The sequence below is a fragment of the Rhinoraja longicauda genome, chromosome 21, assembly GCF_053455715.1.
Source record: "Rhinoraja longicauda isolate Sanriku21f chromosome 21, sRhiLon1.1, whole genome shotgun sequence".
Taxonomy (NCBI): Eukaryota; Metazoa; Chordata; class Chondrichthyes; order Rajiformes; family Arhynchobatidae; genus Rhinoraja; species Rhinoraja longicauda.
The window spans coordinates 36039777-36057715 of record NC_135973.1 but is presented as its reverse complement, the minus strand read 5'-3'; the positions used below and the strand labels follow the sequence as shown (position 1 = coordinate 36057715).

The window sequence follows — 17939 nt, the reverse complement described above, 5'->3', positions numbered from 1 at the left end:
TAGGTCTGCTCAGGGCAGCACTAGTAGCAGTGACAATGCTTAGTTTTGTCAGTGCTATTTCCACACTGAGGATACTCTCCATCATCTGGTTTGGCACTGTATTTTGCTAAATGGATTAGATACAGAACAGATTTCTCCGTTCTAACTGTACATCCACACGCACATTCTTGGGATGGGTCCTCCCTTCTTGCCCTGAATAATTATGGAAGTCCATGTACAGCTGAACAACTAAATAGAGTCATAGAGTCATATAAATCAATAAAATCCCCATTGATATCAAGATGGCTCAAGGCTCTACCAATAATTTAATGCCCCACCAGTCATATTCCTTGGCAAAATGGATTAAAAATCATTGTACCTTCTTAAAATTCCTTTTTACACCACATAAGTTATTTCAAATGCAGTGTTTTGATTACAGCCAGTGATGGCAGTAATAAAACCCTTTTGTCGATCATGAATTACGATAGCAGTTTTATGGACAGCACAGTGGCACAGCTGGTAGAGCCACTGCCTCACAGTGCTGGAGACCTGGGTTCCATCCTAACCTCGGCTGCTGTTTGTGGAGTTTCAACGTTCTTCTTGTGACTGCATGGCTTTCCTCTGGGTGCTCTGATCTTCTCCCACTTCCCAAAGACATGCAGGTTTGGGTTCTGTAATTCGCCACTAGTGTGAAGGGAGTGGGCGATGTAGATTCAGTGCAAAGGGGTAATCGAAGGTTGGCCTGGACTCGGTGGGCTGAAGAGCCTTTGTCCACGTTGTACTATTTCTAAACTAAAGCAAAACAAACCAATCTACCAAACATGAGGTCTGGCATAATGCCATTACTATCAACCAGTGATCGACCTTGTTTCAATGAGGGGGGCTGATTGGAATGCGTAGAAGGGTCTCGACCCGAAACACCATCCATTCCTTCTCCCCAGAGATGCTGCTTATCCCGCTGAGTTAATCCAGCATTTTGTGTCTATCCAGGCTGCCGTATTGAACAGTTGCAACCAGCACAAGCCATGCCTCTAGCTAAGTTGTTGCAATACAGCTACAACACCAGCATCCACCTGACAATTGCCACAAATATGTCCTGGTCACATAAAGTATGGTAACTAATTACCATTCAGTCCACTCTCAGTCATCAGTAGAGTAATGACAAAAGTCCACTCAATCATCAGTAGAGTAATGACACAAGTCCTGTTAAGTATTTATTCACCTATAACTTGCTTACCAGTAAACACTTCTGGAATTTCAAGCACTATTTGGTTCCAGACCTAGAGCAATGAGCTGAATTCCAGAGGCGGAGAGTGTCTTCCCCTGTGTTCACACTAGCCATTGACTGAGTCCATCGTCGAGGATATCTGATAAAAATCAAGTCAATGGGCATCAAGGGAAAATATTAAAATAATAATAATAATAATACATTTTATTTATATAGCGCTTTTCATATACTCAAAGACGCTTTACAGAGATTTTGAGAACATAGGGGAAATGAATAAATAGATAAATAAGTAAATAAATAAATGAACAGAGAAAGGAGACAGAAGGTGAGGTGACCTTCAGTGGTTGAAGGCAGTACTGAACAGGTGAGACTTCAGCGATGTTTTGAATGTGGTGAGTGTGGGGGAGTCTCTAACGGTTTGGGGTAGTGAGTTCCATAGGGTGGGAGCAGCGATGGAGAAAGCCCTGTCCCCCCAGGATCTGAGTTTAGTCCGGATGTGGGGGGATAGGAGATTGGCAGCGGCAGAGCGGAGGGTGCAGGTGGGAGTGTGCCTGTGGAGGAGGTCAGTCAGGTAGGATGGGGCCAGGTTATGGAGGCTTTGAGTTGTACCTCACACAATGGAAGATGTGTCCGATTGTAGGGGGTTAACTGTCCCAAGCCTAAGGCATCATTGCAGGAGATCTCTCGGACAAGGTCATGCATACAACTATATTTACACCGATCAGCCAAAACATTATGACCACTGACAGGCGAAGTGAATAACATTGGTTATCTTGTTACAATGGCACCTGTCAAGGGGTGGGATATATTAGGCAGCAAGTGAACAGTTAGTTCTTGAAGTTGATGTGTTGGATGCAGGAGAAATGGGCAGGAGTAAAGACCTGAGCGACTTTGACAAGGGCCAAATTGTTCTGGCCAGACGACTGGGTCAGAGCATCTGTGAAACGGCAAGGCTTGTGGGGTGCTCCCGGTCAGCAGTATTGAGTACCGACCGACAGTGGTCCGAGGAGGAACAAACCACAAACCGGCGACAGGGTGTTGGGCGCCCAAGGCTCATCGATGCGCGAGGGCAATGAAGGCTATCCCGTCTGGTCCGAACCGACAGAAGGTCGACTGTGGCACAAGTCACAGAAAATTTTAATAGTGGTCATGGGAGGAATGTGTCACAATACACAGTGCATCGCACCCTGCTGCGTATGGGGCTGCACACGGAGGACCAACAGCATATTAGGCAGGTGGTCATAATGTTTTGGCTCATCAGGTCACAATGTTTTGGCTGATGGGTGTAAGTACAGGTCAGAGGCTGTGTACCCTGCAGTGGGTGCCTTGCCTGTCATCCTATAGACTTTGTACCATCTACAAGGTACAGGTCAGGAACAAGATGAATGCATTCCATGTTCTGAGTAGAAATTCAACAACCCTCAAACAAGTCAATGGCATTCTGGACAAAGGAGAGCACTGACTGAATGTACATCTACCACACTAAAATTTATCCCATTCACCACAGAGCACCAAGGTTGCAGAAAGACACAAAAAGCTAGAGTAACTCAGCAGGTCAAAAGGAATAGGTGATGTTTCAGGTCAAGACCCTTCACTCTCTGAAGAATAGTCTCAACCCGAAACGTCACCTATTCCTTTTCTCCAGAGATGCTGTCTGACCCGCTGAGTTACTCCAGCTTTTTGTGTCTATCTTCGGTTTGAACCAGCATCTGCAGTTCCTTCCTACACGCCAAGGCTGCAGTGTCTTTTATCTTAAAAATGAAGAGCAGAATCACGCCTGGGCTATTCCAGTAATAACTCCCAAACCTGTGACTCCAAGGGAGGAATCCACCCAAAGATGCACAATATCCTGACTTGGGATTATATTACCGTTCCTTCATTGTCACCAACTGCAAATGGGAGAACCATCACTAGAAGAACTGTAGACTAACGAGCAAGCAGCTGACAAACACCTTCTCGTGTGATTAGAAATGGATAATAAATGTTGACTTTGCAGGTTGTGCCCACATCCTAAAAAAAATGATTAAAAATACTAAAGATAACCTCAAAAAGTCATGTCATTACAATAGACAATAGACAATAGGTGCAGGAGTAGGCCATTCAGCCCTTCAAGCCAGCACCGCCATTCAATGCGATCATGGCTGATCACTCTCAGTCAGTACAACCATTTACAAACTAGTAAACTGCTGTGGGAACAACGTATCTAATTCTGCATATTATGCTGTGGAAAGGGTATGAAGGCATTTGGAAAAAGCTGCAGAACAGATTTACCAGATTGATATCACGATGAAGGATGAGTTACAAGGAATGATTGTAGAAACTCTGATTGCTCTTCTTGCAACATGAAAAGTTAACAAGAGATTAAACAGGCATGTTCCAAATTATAACTTTTGGCAATTAGGGTGGAAAATCTTTCTCTTATGGGGGCAATCAGAGGACACAGATTAAAATCAACTGGCAAGAGGCTCAAAGAGGTGAAAGAAATAAATGTATTTTGCGTGTTGTTATGGCCTGAGTGAGGTACACTAACTGAAATCATGGTGGAGTTCAATGAAATCATAACTTACAAAAGAGAGGGTTTTAAAGTGCTACGTGTAAAAAGTAAACTGTTCGGATAGCACTTGCAAAAAGCAGACACAATTGACCAAATGCTGCTATTACTTAAATTACTACCTTGTCCCTATATTATAACAGTAACATCATTGGCTGTCAAGTACTAAAATTGTGAAACCTGCTTTATTATTGTAAGTCCTGTCTATTCTTTACAACACATTACTGTTTACATCTGGCAGTTCCACAATAGCAGAATGTCCACTGTTCACAATGATGCATATCGAGCCAAGCAGCTGATTAGTTCCATTTTTTTAATGATTGATTAGTCAATCTTATTATGTACATATAACAGGTTAAAGTATTGCACATTGATAAATTTAAGCAGTGCACAAAGATACAAATTTGCTTTAAAATATAATTATCAAAGATTACTAGTTTGCTTACTCCTAAAATGAAACATGTAAATTGATCACCATGAAAGATACTGATCCAGTTGTTATACAGTGCATGGAGACTATTATCACAACTTATTAGTGCACCTAAAATTTACTTGTTGATGCCAAACTCTCCCCCACTGCAAAGTTAAGTCCATATTATCCGTGGGAAATTTCCAAAAGGATATGTACAGCTAATCCTGCTGCAGAAAGGTTCAGCGAACTAGGCAGGAGGAATTCTTCTTGTTATGTGAGGTCATTTTCAGGCCTGGTTCACTATAATGTTAACATTGGGCATAAAAGAAAACCCCCCAGAACAATACAGCACAGGAACAGCCCCTTCGGTCCAGATTGTCTGCACCGAACATGATGCCAAATTAAACTAATCTCCTCTGCCTGCACCCAATCTATATCCCACTATTTCCTGCATATCCATGTGCCTATCTAAAACCCCCTTAAATGCCATTATCTACATTCACCACCACTCTGGCAGTGCATCCTAGGCATGCACCACTCTGTCTAAAACCACTTGCACTACCCGCCATTCTCTGTATAAAAAACCTGTCCTTTAAACATCACCCTCTGATCTTAAAGCTATGCCCCTTCGTCTTTGACCCTGGGAAAAAGGTTCCCACTGTCTTCCCTATCCATGCCTCTCATACTTGTATATACTTCGATCAGGTCTCCCCTCAACCTCCGATGCTCCAAAGAAAACAATGCAAGTTTGTCCAACATCTCGTTGTAGCTAATAGCTCTAATCCAGGCAGCATTGTGCTAAACCTAACACATTAAGTAATTAAGTAAACAAGCAGATTAATTGTGCAATACTCAGTAAAATTACACAAATAAAAATGAGCTAATGCCAATGGACTTTGAATATAATTAAAATCCAATTTAAGTTTCAAAGAAAGAAACTAAATTATCAAATTTGAGTCATATTCAGATTTTGCATCGTTTTAAAGAAAATGTAGAGGAAGATTTAATTTTTGAACATTTGGCACTAAACTCGGCTATGGATATTGGTCATCATTTATAATTTAGCTCCAATGACTTCAATGTAATTCAATCACTAGAGGTAATTAAAAAATGGCTAATGTTCTCACACCCATTAGGTGCCAGCAATAAGAGTGAATTTCTTTCCCTGAAAGAATATCAGGAAAAACTGCAAGGACTTATGTGTATTTTAGTTTAGATTTAATTGGAAACAGGCCCTTTGGCCCACTGAAACTGCATCAACCAGTACTCTAGTTCTAGCCTACACATTAGGGACAATTTACAGAAGCCAATTAATTTACAAACCTGCACGTCTTTGGAATGTGGGAGGAAACCAGAGCACCTACAGGAAACCCACGCAATCACAGGGAGAAAGTACAAACTGCGTACAGACAGCCCGTAGTCAGGATCAAACTCAGGTCTCTGGCACTGTAGGCAGCAACACTACTGCTGTGCCACTGTGCCTGTGTACTCAGAGAATCTACATTTATTATCCAAACATATCCTGCTTACATCTAAGGGAGAGAAGGAATGGGTGACGTTTCCGGTCGAGACCCTTCTTCAGACTGACGTCAGGGGAGGGGGTGGGAAAAAGATAGGATGTAGTAGGAGACAGGAAGGCTAGTGGGAGAATTGGGAAGGGGGAGGGGGGAAAAGAGAGGGACAGTTAGTTCCTCTTCCTGTCTCCTACTACATCCTATCTTTGTCCCGCCCCCCTCCCCTGACATCAGTCTGAAGAAGGGTCTCGACCCGAAACGTCATCCATTCCTTCTCTCCCGAGATGCTGCCTGACCCGCTGAGTTACTCCAGCATTTTGTGTCGACCTTTGATTTAAACCAGCATCTGCATTTATTTTTCCTACACTGCTTACATCTAATATCATTTTATTCATCAAATACAGTCAATATCATAACAAAAAACATCTATAAGTTGCGCTAAGGAAAATTTAATGAAAGTAGGAATAGAAAATCATTAGAATGCAGTTCTACAAAAGTGCAGAGGACGTCCTGACCCGAAAGTTCATCTATCACAGATGCTGTCTGGGCCGCTGAGTTCCTCCAGTACTTTGCTTTTTGCTCAAGATTACCGCAAGTGTTGTCTAACAGAAATTACTGATTCACCTCAACTTGACTACAGCGACACTGTTTTAACCATATGGATACATTTTCTCGAAAACATTTTAGACACACTACAAGTTGTTACACAGGGTAAGCTTCCTACTTTGGGCAGCTTACACCCCAGCGGCATGAATATTGATGTCTCTAACCTCAAGTAACCTTTTTGCTTTCCCTCTCTCTCCATCCCCTGCCCAGTTCTCCAACCAGTTTAACTGTCTCCGATTACATTTTAGTTTTGCGTTGTTGTTACCTTCTCCCAGCTAACAATGATCTACTCTACATTTTCTTTCGACTCCATCCCCATTGTTTTCACACCTTATACTTCCTTATCTCTGTATCTCCCTCTCCCATGACTTCAGTCTGAAGACGGGCCTCGACCCAAAACTTCACCCATTCCTTCCATCCAGAGATGCTGCCTGTCCCGCTGAGTTACTCCAGCATTTTGTGTCTATCCTGAACCAGTCACCTCTTTCACACACCCTTCCACACACTCTGCCACCTAACAATACAATACAATACAATATATCTTTATTGTCATTGTACCCAGGGGTACAACGAGATTGGGAATGCGCCTCCCATACGATGCAATAATTTAAGTAATTTAGACAGCAGCAACCCAACGAAACGAAACAATTGTAACAGTTTTGGACAGGGTAAAGTGCAAGTTGATCTATGCGTTGTGGCCATCCGGCTCAGCAGGACCGGTTCATAGCAGCTATGGCCCTGGGGATGAAGCTGTTCCTGAGTCTGGAGGTGCGGGCGTAGAAGGCCTTGTATCGTCTGCCCGATGGAAGGAGTTCGAACAGACTGTTGCAGGGGTGTGAAGAGTCTTTGTGGATGCTGGTGGCTTTTCTGAGGCATCGTGTGTTGTAGATGCCCTCCAAGTCTGGTAGCTGTGTTCCGATGGCCCTCTGAGCTCTATGGACTACCCGCTGTAGAGCTTTCCTTTCTGCTCCGTGCAGCTGAGGTACCACACAGGGATGCCATGCTTTAGGATGCTCTCTATGGTGCAGCGGTAGAAGGTCGTCAGCAGCTGTTGGGGTAGACCAGACTTTTTCAGTGTTCTTAAGTAGAACAGTCTTTGTTGTGCCTTCTTGACCAGCGCAGCAGTGTTATTGGACCATGTTAGGTCCTCCGAAATGTGAGTGCCCAGAAACTTGAAGCTGGACACTCTCTCCACACTGTCCCCGTTGATAGAGATCGGGGCATATTCCCCGTTATGTGACCTACGGAAGTTGATGATCAGCTCCTTGGTCTTGGTGGTATTTAGGGACAGGTTGTTATCCGAGCATCAGTCCGCCAGGTTCTGCACCTCCGCTCTATAGTTTGTTTCATCCCCGTTGGTGATCAGCCCGATCACCGTTGTGTCATCTGCAAACTTGACAATGGTGTTGGTGTCGAATGCAGGAACACAGTCGTGTGTGAAGAGGGAGTAGAGCATGGGGCTCAGAACACAGCCCTGTGGTGTGCCGGTACTCAGGGTGATAGTGGAGGACAGGTGCGGGCCCATTATCACTGCCTGCGGTCGTTCCAGCAGGAAGTCCAGGATCCAGTCACTTTACACCTTACACGTAATTCCACCTCTTTTGTTTATTCCACTATTGCAGTTTAGTTTTTTAACAAATTCATCAAACTGACCCCATGGACAGCACCGCCTCAGTGCAGAATATTGTGTGCTGGTGATAGATACAAACAGCTAGAGGAACACGGGCACTACACAGAATATAGTGTGCAGGTGATAGACACAAACAGCTGGAGGAACACGGGCCCTACACATTGTTTGCAGGTGCTTCTATGTTGCAGAACCTGGCGTATTAACACTCCACAATGCCAGAAAGCAGCAACCAAGGATATGTGAAATCACAAAAATCTTATAGCAGCTCTTCAACTTTAATTTTATCCACAAATGTGCAAAAATGGCACAGATTACATGCATATTGTGCACTATTAAATCGAATTAGTCCAGCTTTTCAGACATTATATTCCACTATAGAGTGTGTAGGAAGGAACTGCAGATAGTGGTTTACACCGAAGATAGACACAAAATGCTGGAGTAATTCAGTGGGACAGGCAGCATCTCTGGAGAGAAGGAATGGGTGACATTTTGGGTCTGTATCTGTATTTCTCTCTCCCCTGACCTCAGTCTGAAGAATGGTCTCGAGCCGAAACATCACCCATTCCTTCTCTCTTGAGATGCTGTTTGTCCCGCTGAGTTCCTCCAGCATTTTGTGTCCCGCTAGAGTGGCACAGATTGTCAAGCCACTACCCCACAGAGGCAGAGACCTGGGTTGAATCCTGACCTCGGATGCTGTCTGTGTGGCATTTGCATGTTTCCCCTGTTTCATCCGTGGTTTTCTGTTTTCTCTCACATTCCATTGGTAGGTTAATTTTCTACTGTAAACTCGCCCATGCCTCGGGGAGAGGTAGAATCGGGGGAGTGGAGAGTTAATTAATCTGTTGGAAGATAAAATATGGGTTTAATGTAGGATTAGTGTAAATGGGTAACTAACAGTTACAGGCAGTGACGCTGTTTTTGTGTGCAGTCCTCTCTGACTATGAAAGAGATTTTTACCCATTGCATGGTTACTCTTTTGTCAATTATCTTAAATACATTTCCACTGATTATGGAAACATTTTTATCCTCATGACTCCTCATAATTTTGAAGGTCTCCATTTTATTTTGACTTAATTGTCCTGCAGGAAGGTCCAGCTTCACTAATGCTTCCCCATCACTGATTTCCATCATTGTTACAATCTCATTAAATCTACTCCCCTCCAAAATTGTGGCGATCTTTCAAAAGTGGAGCATGCAGAACATCTGAGTAGTTATTCTATTTATGTTCATTTTATTTTAAACATGGACATTTTCAATGTTATCATAAGAATGAAGGATGCTTCAAATCTCCAAACAGAGCTTGGAATCCATCTAAACACGTTCCTTTACAATTTTGAAGTATTGTACTCAAATGAAGACAGGAACATACAAAATAATATATTAATTTGTGTTCTATGCATTGGATAGTGAATTTCTCTTAGACCCACTCCAGTCTTTAATAACAGTGGCGCAGTGGTAGATTTTCTGCCCTACAGCGCTTACAGCGCCAGAGACCCAGGTTCGATCCTGACTGTGGGTGCTGCCTGTACGGAGTTTGTAGGCTCTCCATGTGACCGTGTGGGTTTTCTCCGGATCTTCGGTTTCCTCCCACATTCCAAAGACATTCAGGTTTGTAGGTTAATTGGCTTGATATAAATGTAACTTGTCCCTAGTGTGTGTAAGATAATGTTAATATGCGGGGATCGCTGATCGGCGCGGACTCAGTGGGCCGAAGGGCCTGATTCCGCACTGTATTGGGATGCATGTGCTATTACATATAACAACTACAGCATGGAAACAGGCCTGTCCTGCCCTACCAGTCCACGCCGACCATTCTCCCTGACCTAGTCTCATCTACCTGCACTCAGACCATAACCCTCCAATCCCCTCCTATCCATATACCTATCCAATTTACTCTTAAATAATAAAATCGAGCCAGCCTCCACCACTTCCACCGGAAGCCCATTCCATACAGCCACAACCCTCTGAGTAAAGAAGTTCCCCCTCATGTTACCCCTAAACCTTTGTCCCTCAATTCTGAAGCTATGTCCCCTTGTTGGAATCTTCCCCACTCTCAAAGGGAAAAGCCTACCCACGTCAACTCTGTCCGTCCCTCTCATAATTTAAAAAACCTCTATCAAGTCCCCCCTCAACCTTCTACGCTCCAAAGAATAAAGACCCAACCTGTTCAACCTCTCTCTGTAGCCTAAGTGCTGAAACCCAGGCAACATTCTAGTAAATCTCCTCTGTACCCTCTCCATTTTGTCGACATCCTTCCTATAATTTGGCGACCAGAACTGCACACCATACTCCAGATTCGGCCTCACCAATGCCCTGTACAATTTCAACATTACATCCCAACTTCTATACTCGATGCTCTGATTTATAAAGGCAAGCATACCAAATGCCTTCTTCACCACCCTATCCACATGAGATTCCACCTTCAGGGAACAATGCACAGTTATTCCCAGATCCCTCTGTTCCACTGCATTCCTCAATTCCCTACCATTTACCCTGTACGTCCTATTTTGATTTGTCCTACCAAAATGCAGCACCTCACACTTATCAGCATTAAACTCCATCTGCCATCTTTCAGCCCACCCTTCCAAAAGGCCCAAGTCTCTCTGTAGACTTTGAAAATCTACCTCACTATCAACTACTCCACCTATCTTAGTATCATCTGCATATTTACTAATCCAATTTGCCACACCATCATCCAGATCATTAATGTAAATGACAAACAACAGTGGACAATGACAAACAACAGTTTGAACTAAGCCTGGGGTCACTTTCTACCATAATTTCTCCTTACCCTTCACACTTTCACAACTATATCTGAACAAAAAAAATGATATTATCATATCATAGCAAAACTACATCAACAATTTCCCATTGGACATTTCAAGAGCAGAGGCACTTGCTCTTTATGACTATGTTCGTGTACAAAATGAATAGAGTGGCTTTTTTTCAATAGAATTGGTGGATACAAATGCGACTAAAAATAATGGCTTACAAGAGACCTCCTGTATCTATTTGCATGGATCAAAAGTAAAGCAATGTTTGGGAGGTTCCCTTTCAGATACCACTAATTGAAAATGTTGTGCCAGATTTTGTGTCATTTCACAGAGCTCAGATTGCATGCTTGTGGAAGGTGTCAATAATAAGGCAGTGGCCATTAAAATATTATTTTTAAGGCAGAGATAGATAGATTCATGATTCTTGATCGGAACGGGTGTCAGGGGTAATGGGGAGAAGGCAGGAGAATGGGGTTAGAAAGGAGAGACAGATCAGCCATGATTGAATGGCGGAGTTGACCTGATGGGCTGAATGGCCTAATTCTGCTCCTATCACTTATGACCTTATGACCTAGGCTAAGATAACAGAGGATGATCTGTATGTTTTAATGTAAGTACAAATGAGTAAAAAGTACAATTTATTGTGCAATAATTAATTCAAAGAGTTTATACTTTCAGTATTCAAGATGCCAGTAAGCATTTTAATTATCAGATTTTAACTGTATTTGGTTTAGGGAAATGTTCTCACGATGGTAGCAGGACGTTTCTGTCTCACACATAAGGTATATTAATAACACCAACTTGAGAATGTGGCAGATACTTCTAATTCAAATCCTGCAACACACAATGGGGAAGTTATGGTCAGTATGAGTTTGTATTTGGTGAATTATTGGAATAACAGACTCATTTACCCAATATTTCCATGATTTCAGTAAAGCTTTGTAATATACATACAAACATAATTAGCAGGCAAATCTAACCCTGACTCACTTGACCTCCCAAAATGTCTGCTTCCAGGGTAGACCATAAATAGGACCACCCTTTATTCTTTCCTCATTACATTAGAGCATTGAGGGCATTTATATCCCGCCAGGTTAATCCCAGTTGAGATCGGCTAAATGAGAATAGGCCACCAACAACATGATTACTTTCCTGATCTATGTTGCCAGTACATCAATATGAAAGAACAAAATTAACATTAGCACCTGGAGTTACTGTTACAGCTGCCTTCAGCAGTCCCATCATTTCCTGAATCTTGCACTCTTTGAATCTTTGGAGTAAGTATTCAGTGACTGCTTTCATTGGGCAGGATCAAGCCTACAGTTTACCCATTGGATATATAATCAAAGACTCAAGGAATCAAAGAATCAAAGACTTGCAAGTGGGTGGGACTAGTGTAGCTGGGACATGTTTGAGTTAGATAGAGCTCTAGGGGCTAGCGGAATCAAGGGATTATGGGGAGAAGGCAGGCACGGGTTACCGATTGTGAATGATCAGCCATGACCACAATGAATGGTGGTGCTGGTTTGAGGGGCCAAATGGCCTCCTCCTGCACCTATTTTCTATGTTCCTATGTTTTTATGTCTTCTATGTCGGCTGGTGGTGGCAAGTTGGGCCGAAGGGCCTGTTTCCACACTGTATCAGTCTATGACTCCAAGAATTGTTCACATTTGGGCCTTTCTTGGAATGTGTTGGTGAGGTGAATAAGATAGCTCTTCGGAGAAGGGTGAAACCACCAGCCTCTGTAGAGCCCAACCAGAGAAAGTGGGCTAAGGGATGAGGTTTTGGAACTGAGCTAATTCTGGAGAATCCTGGGGTCAGAAATTGTGTTGGTGTGATGGTGAGGGAATGTGAGGAGATTGTTGAGCAGGGGAGTTCAATTTCTGTGTAGTTAATTGTGAATTACATTCCTTTTGGTTTCACAAACTCACCTTTGGTAAATTGAGATCAATTTATTCCATAGTTATTTTAGTTTCCTTTCTAGTTTAGTGATCCGTTAAAAAAAACGAATGGACTAATTCTTGCCATTTACAACGTGTAAGGCAAGCACAATAGACAGTCCTTGCTTCTTGATTCTTCAAACCTACATTGTGATCAAACTGACTTAAAGGATTAAAGGGAACCAACTTGGAGTGTGGCAAAGATTATGGTCTATATCTGGGCCACTCATCTCACTCAATTTGGGTAGAAAATAACTGCAGATGCTGGTACAAATCGAAGGTATCACAAAATGCTGGAGTAACTCAGCTGGTCAGGCAGCATCTTGGAGAGAAGGAATGGGTGACGTCTGAAGAAGGGTCTCGACCCGAAACGCCACCCATTCCTTCCCTCCAAGATGCTGCCTGGCCTGTTGAGTTACTCCAGCATTTTGTGATACCTTCACTCAATTTGTGAGTGACCCAGATTTAGGCAGGATCAAGGCTTTATTATTATGATGGCTTCTTATTATAGACCTGAACGAGGAAAGGTTGGTGGGAGAGGGTTGATGTGACCAACCAACCAAATTTCTATGGCCTTGATAATATCATCATTGTATGACAAAAGTACAGATGTCTTTGAATAAGGCAAAAAGGAGAAACGAAACAACCTATTACTTAAGCATGACACAGTTAGTTCAGTGATAAAAGTGGCTAATTAGTAACAAGCAAGCATCAGATAACAAAATCTAAGTTAGTAAGAAAGTAAAATGTACAAGTGCCATCTGTTTCTGTTCTAATTTTGCATGTTCAATAAAAATTCTATTGCATTTTAGATATTCTCTAAACAGTTATCATATCATATCATATATATACAGCCGGAAACAGGCCTTTTCGGCCCTCCAAGTCCGCGCCGCCCAGTGATCCCCGTACATTAACACTATCCTACACCCACTCGGGACAATTTTTACATTTACCCAGCCAATTAACCTACATACCTGTACGTCTTTGGAGTATATCCTTGGGAAAGTAAACAATCCATTGTAGGACCTAACAATAATCATGTTCTCAACTTGACATTATATAATAGGAGATTTTTGGCATGAATTATATTGAGAATGTCATGTGTCAAGGGTTGTACTGGAGGAATTAGAGTTTTAGACACGGTCCGTACTGAAGATACTCAAGTAATTTCATGTTGTATTCTGTCCCATTTTCCCTTTATTTTCTTCACTTGTCAAATGGCAGCATGTTGACTATTAGTCTTGTAACATAGAAATAATTATGTTTGGAAACAAACTTTACAAAGTCAGTATAAAAGGATACAAAGTGCTGGTGTAACTCAACGAGTCAGGCAGCATCTCTGAACTACATGGATTGGTGACATTTCGGGTTGGGACCCTTCTTCAGATTTGAGAAGAAGTCTGAATAAGGGTCCCGACCTGAAACATCATCTATCCAAGTTCTCCAGAGATGCTGCCTGACCCCCTGAGTTGCTCCAGCACTTTGTTTCCTTTTGTGTAAACCAGCTGTTCCTTGTTTCTACAGACCCAATATAAGATTAATTTTATCAAATGGCAGCATCCTGTAATAATGTAGTACTGAGTTACAGAACATATTTAATTATCCTCCATATTATATCTCCCAGACCTCCCGACCCCTTCCCTAGTTCACATGCATCCCACATCTATCTCTCCTGTTCCACATTCCACTCCCCATCTTGTTTATGTATCAGATTCTATCATCCTTTGGTCTTCCCCACTTATTACCCCAGCCTTGGTCACTATCTCCACCCATCTCTCCCCCTCCTGACTCATGTTCCAATCAAACCCAACTCACCCAAATGCACCTCCACACCCCTTCCCCTGACCATCCTTACCAGATATCTCCCCTCTACTCCATCAGTCCAAAGAAAGGTGTCGGGACCTGCAGATGCTGGTTTAAACTAAAGATAGATACAAATTGCTGGAGTAACTCAATGGGACAGGCAGCATCTCTGGAGAGAAGGAATGGGTGTCTTTACTGGTCTGAAGAAGGGTCTCGTTTTGAAGGGAAACGCCACCTATTCCTTCTCTCCAGAGATGCTGCCTGTCCCGCTGAGTTACTCCAGCATTGTGTGTCTAATGTCAGTCTAAAGAAGGGTGCCGACCGGAAAGGTTTCGATCTATTTCCCTCCATAGATCCTGCCTGACCGCCATTGAGTTCCTTCAGCAATTTGTGTTTACTCACGATTCCAGCATCTCTATTCTCTAGTGTCTATTTCTGTATATTTCTTGATTTTGAATGACGTTAATTTAAGATTTGTGAATAAATCATACTTGTTCTTCATTCTTTTCAGACATACTCAGGTCTTTTCTGTGTTGTCATAAACCCATACAAAATGCTGCCCATCTATTCTGAGAAGATTGTAGAAATGTACAAAGGGAAGAAGAGGCACGAGATGCCACCACACATTTATGCCATTGCAGACACTGCGTACAGGAGCATGTTGCAAGGTAAGACAGCAATACCACCTGCCTCCCTGCCTATACAGCTGATGATAGGATAATCATAGAAGACTTTAACATCCTATCTGAAATAATAATTGCCAACTCATTAGGATGCAGAGGCATGCCTCTCCTGTCAAGAGCATTATTATTCAGCAGTATCAAACAATTCTTTGAAAATCAGCTCGAAATGGGGTTAAATTGTTTTGGACTGAGATGAAGAAAGGTGTAAGTCTTTGGAGTTTTTTAGCCTGAGGTGAGCTGTAAATGCTGAGACAATAAGTATAATTGAAGCTGAGATGAACAGATTTTTGGACAATCAGGATATAAGGTAATCAAGTGGGAATCCGTAGCTGAAGTAGACGATCGGCCATGATCTTACTGAATAGCAGATCATGCTTTTGCTCCTGACACTCATCATTATGTTCTTAACCACGATTAGAATTAGAATTATTGAAGGTTTAGTTTAGAGAGACAGCGCAGAAACAGGCCCTTCGGCCCACCGAGTCTGCACCGACCAGCGATCCCCGCACATTAACACTATCCTACACACACACTCGGGCTAATTTACATTTATACCAAGCCAATTAGCCTACAAACCTGTACGTCTTTGGAGTGGGGGAGGAAACCGCAGATCTTGGAACCAACGCAGGTCACGGGGAGAACGTACAAACTCCATATAGACAGCACCTGTAGTCAGAATCGAACCCGAGTCTCTGGCGCTGTAAATCAGCAACTCTACCGCTATGCCACTCTTCCCCATAGAGTTTTCACTCTATGTGTTATTGGATTTTTCTTAACAATTCCATAACGCAGAACTAAATAAAAAACCCAAATTGATTGTCTTGTAACATAAACATAGTTAAATATTTTACTTTGCTTCTCTCGTTGTAATACTTAATTATTTTGAAAAATGTCCGTTGATATCTTGGCAACATGATACTATTCCGTTAACTCTGCACAGTTTGCATTACCATTTAATGTAATTATTGTGCATTACCCAGCCTGGAATGGTAATTGATTGTAATCTGTACAAAACATGCCATAAATCAGAGGAGCAACTGCAAATGTTATGGGTATTGTTTAAAATTAAGGATAATGTTACAGCTTTATATTGCATCTCATTTATCTCCATGCAAGTAGTAAGCTTCACACATTTTTAAATTCCACGAGAAAAATGATGAAATAGAGATCAGCTCTGCTCAGGAGAGTTGAGAAAGATAATCAACGGTTTATTTGAAGAAATGGTGATGGCAATGTAGGAATTTAATAAAGGAATGCGACAATTTAGGTTCAGAAGTTGAACTCGACGCCACCTATTGTGAAGTAAAATGGTCAGCACTATGCAGACAGTCAATGCCATTTGAGCACCTGGATAAGAATTTAATGTTTGATTTGCCTGAGAATAGAAACAAGGAATATAGGAATAACTAGACCAAGTGGTGCAGCACACTCTCTTCCTCTCCCTTCCCTCCCCCCTTCCCCTCCCCCCCTTCCCCTCCCCCCACTCCATCCCCCTCAACCCCCCTTATGCCACCTCCCTCCCTCCCCCCATCCTCCCTACGAGATAGATTTAAACTTTAAAATGTGAATAACAAAAAAAATAACACCGATTTCAATGAAACTTCTTCCATTAGCACCAAAGGGACGACGGTGAGTAAGGTGGGCCTAAAATTGTCACGCTATCGTGTACTGTTTTGGCTGTAGTTCAGGAACAAACAAACAAACAAACAAAAGTTTTAGTATACAGATGGATGAGTGGAATTTAATCAGGTATGTCAATTAAGCAGCAGAGGTTTCAATGATTTGCAGTTTTTGGAGGGTGGAACTTATTGAAGTGGCAATAACGTTATCGGGGGAGTTGGGTGTGGGTGAGTGTTTCAGCTGTAGTTTACACATTGTAGTACAGAAGGGACAAGGTGCCTGGAGTGATGGTTTATTACTATTGGAGATGTAGAGCTTGATGATCAGTGCTGTGTCCAGTTGAATACAGTGACAATGGTGGTGGACCAATTGACCACCTTAGCTGGTCAAAAGGTGACCATGAAAGACCACCTCAATGGTCATTAAGGTGCCCATGTCACCTTATCCTTCTTGGGCAGCGGTATTATTGATGCCCTCTTAAAGCAGGTGGAAGAACACAAGACAGGTCACTTAGCAACCACCACAGAGGTAGGGAAGATATGAGCGATGGAACAGGTCAGAGAGTTTTATTCAATTTGGCTTAGCATACTGGAGTAACCACTCCAGCTGTTGCTCAGACATAGACATGTCTCATGATGTCCATGTAAGCATTTGGTTTCTATATGAGGAAATATCTCCTTGGACATTAACTGGGTTTGTTTGTATAAACTTTCAAACGCTTTTCATTTGTCCACTCTCCCATGCAATAGTGTGGATGAATGATTAACTGTACATCTAATATTTGTGTGCTTTTTATGCACAACAAACCATGAATACTTGGACAAACATTTTGAATGTCACTGAAAATTAGCCAACAATCTAGAGCAATAAATTAGAGCAATTTTATGTTGTTGGGGGAAGCCACATTGTTTTAAAAGAATAAATGGTTAGCTGGCAACTTTCATGAGTCAGACCACATAATTTTAAACAGATGTTATAAGTGAAGTTTATTGAATTCCAGAGTTTCATTTAAACAACTTAATTATATAGTCATGTTTCAGAAACCATAAAAATATGTTTATCTGGAGAATGGATGTTACTATTATACTATTATTTGGTGTCCTAAACATGCAACACATGCAATGCTAATACCAAATTATGGAGAAATAAGAAAATTAGGAAAAGTTAACATGAATTAATTGTTACGGTGGTTATCATCC

At 42.1% G+C, this 17939-nt stretch overlaps 1 protein-coding gene across 3 annotated transcripts in view; it reads left to right on the top strand.

The window, feature by feature from the left end:
- myh11b (myosin, heavy chain 11b, smooth muscle) overlaps positions 1-17939 on the top strand; it is a 179604-nt gene that overhangs the window by 16169 nt on the left and 145496 nt on the right. For all 3 annotated transcript variants that reach the window (XM_078418345.1, XM_078418346.1, XM_078418347.1), the window contains exon 3: positions 14949-15105. In XM_078418345.1, the coding sequence (XP_078274471.1) occupies positions 14949-15105 (157 nt within the window). The remainder of the gene's footprint in view (positions 1-14948; positions 15106-17939) is intronic.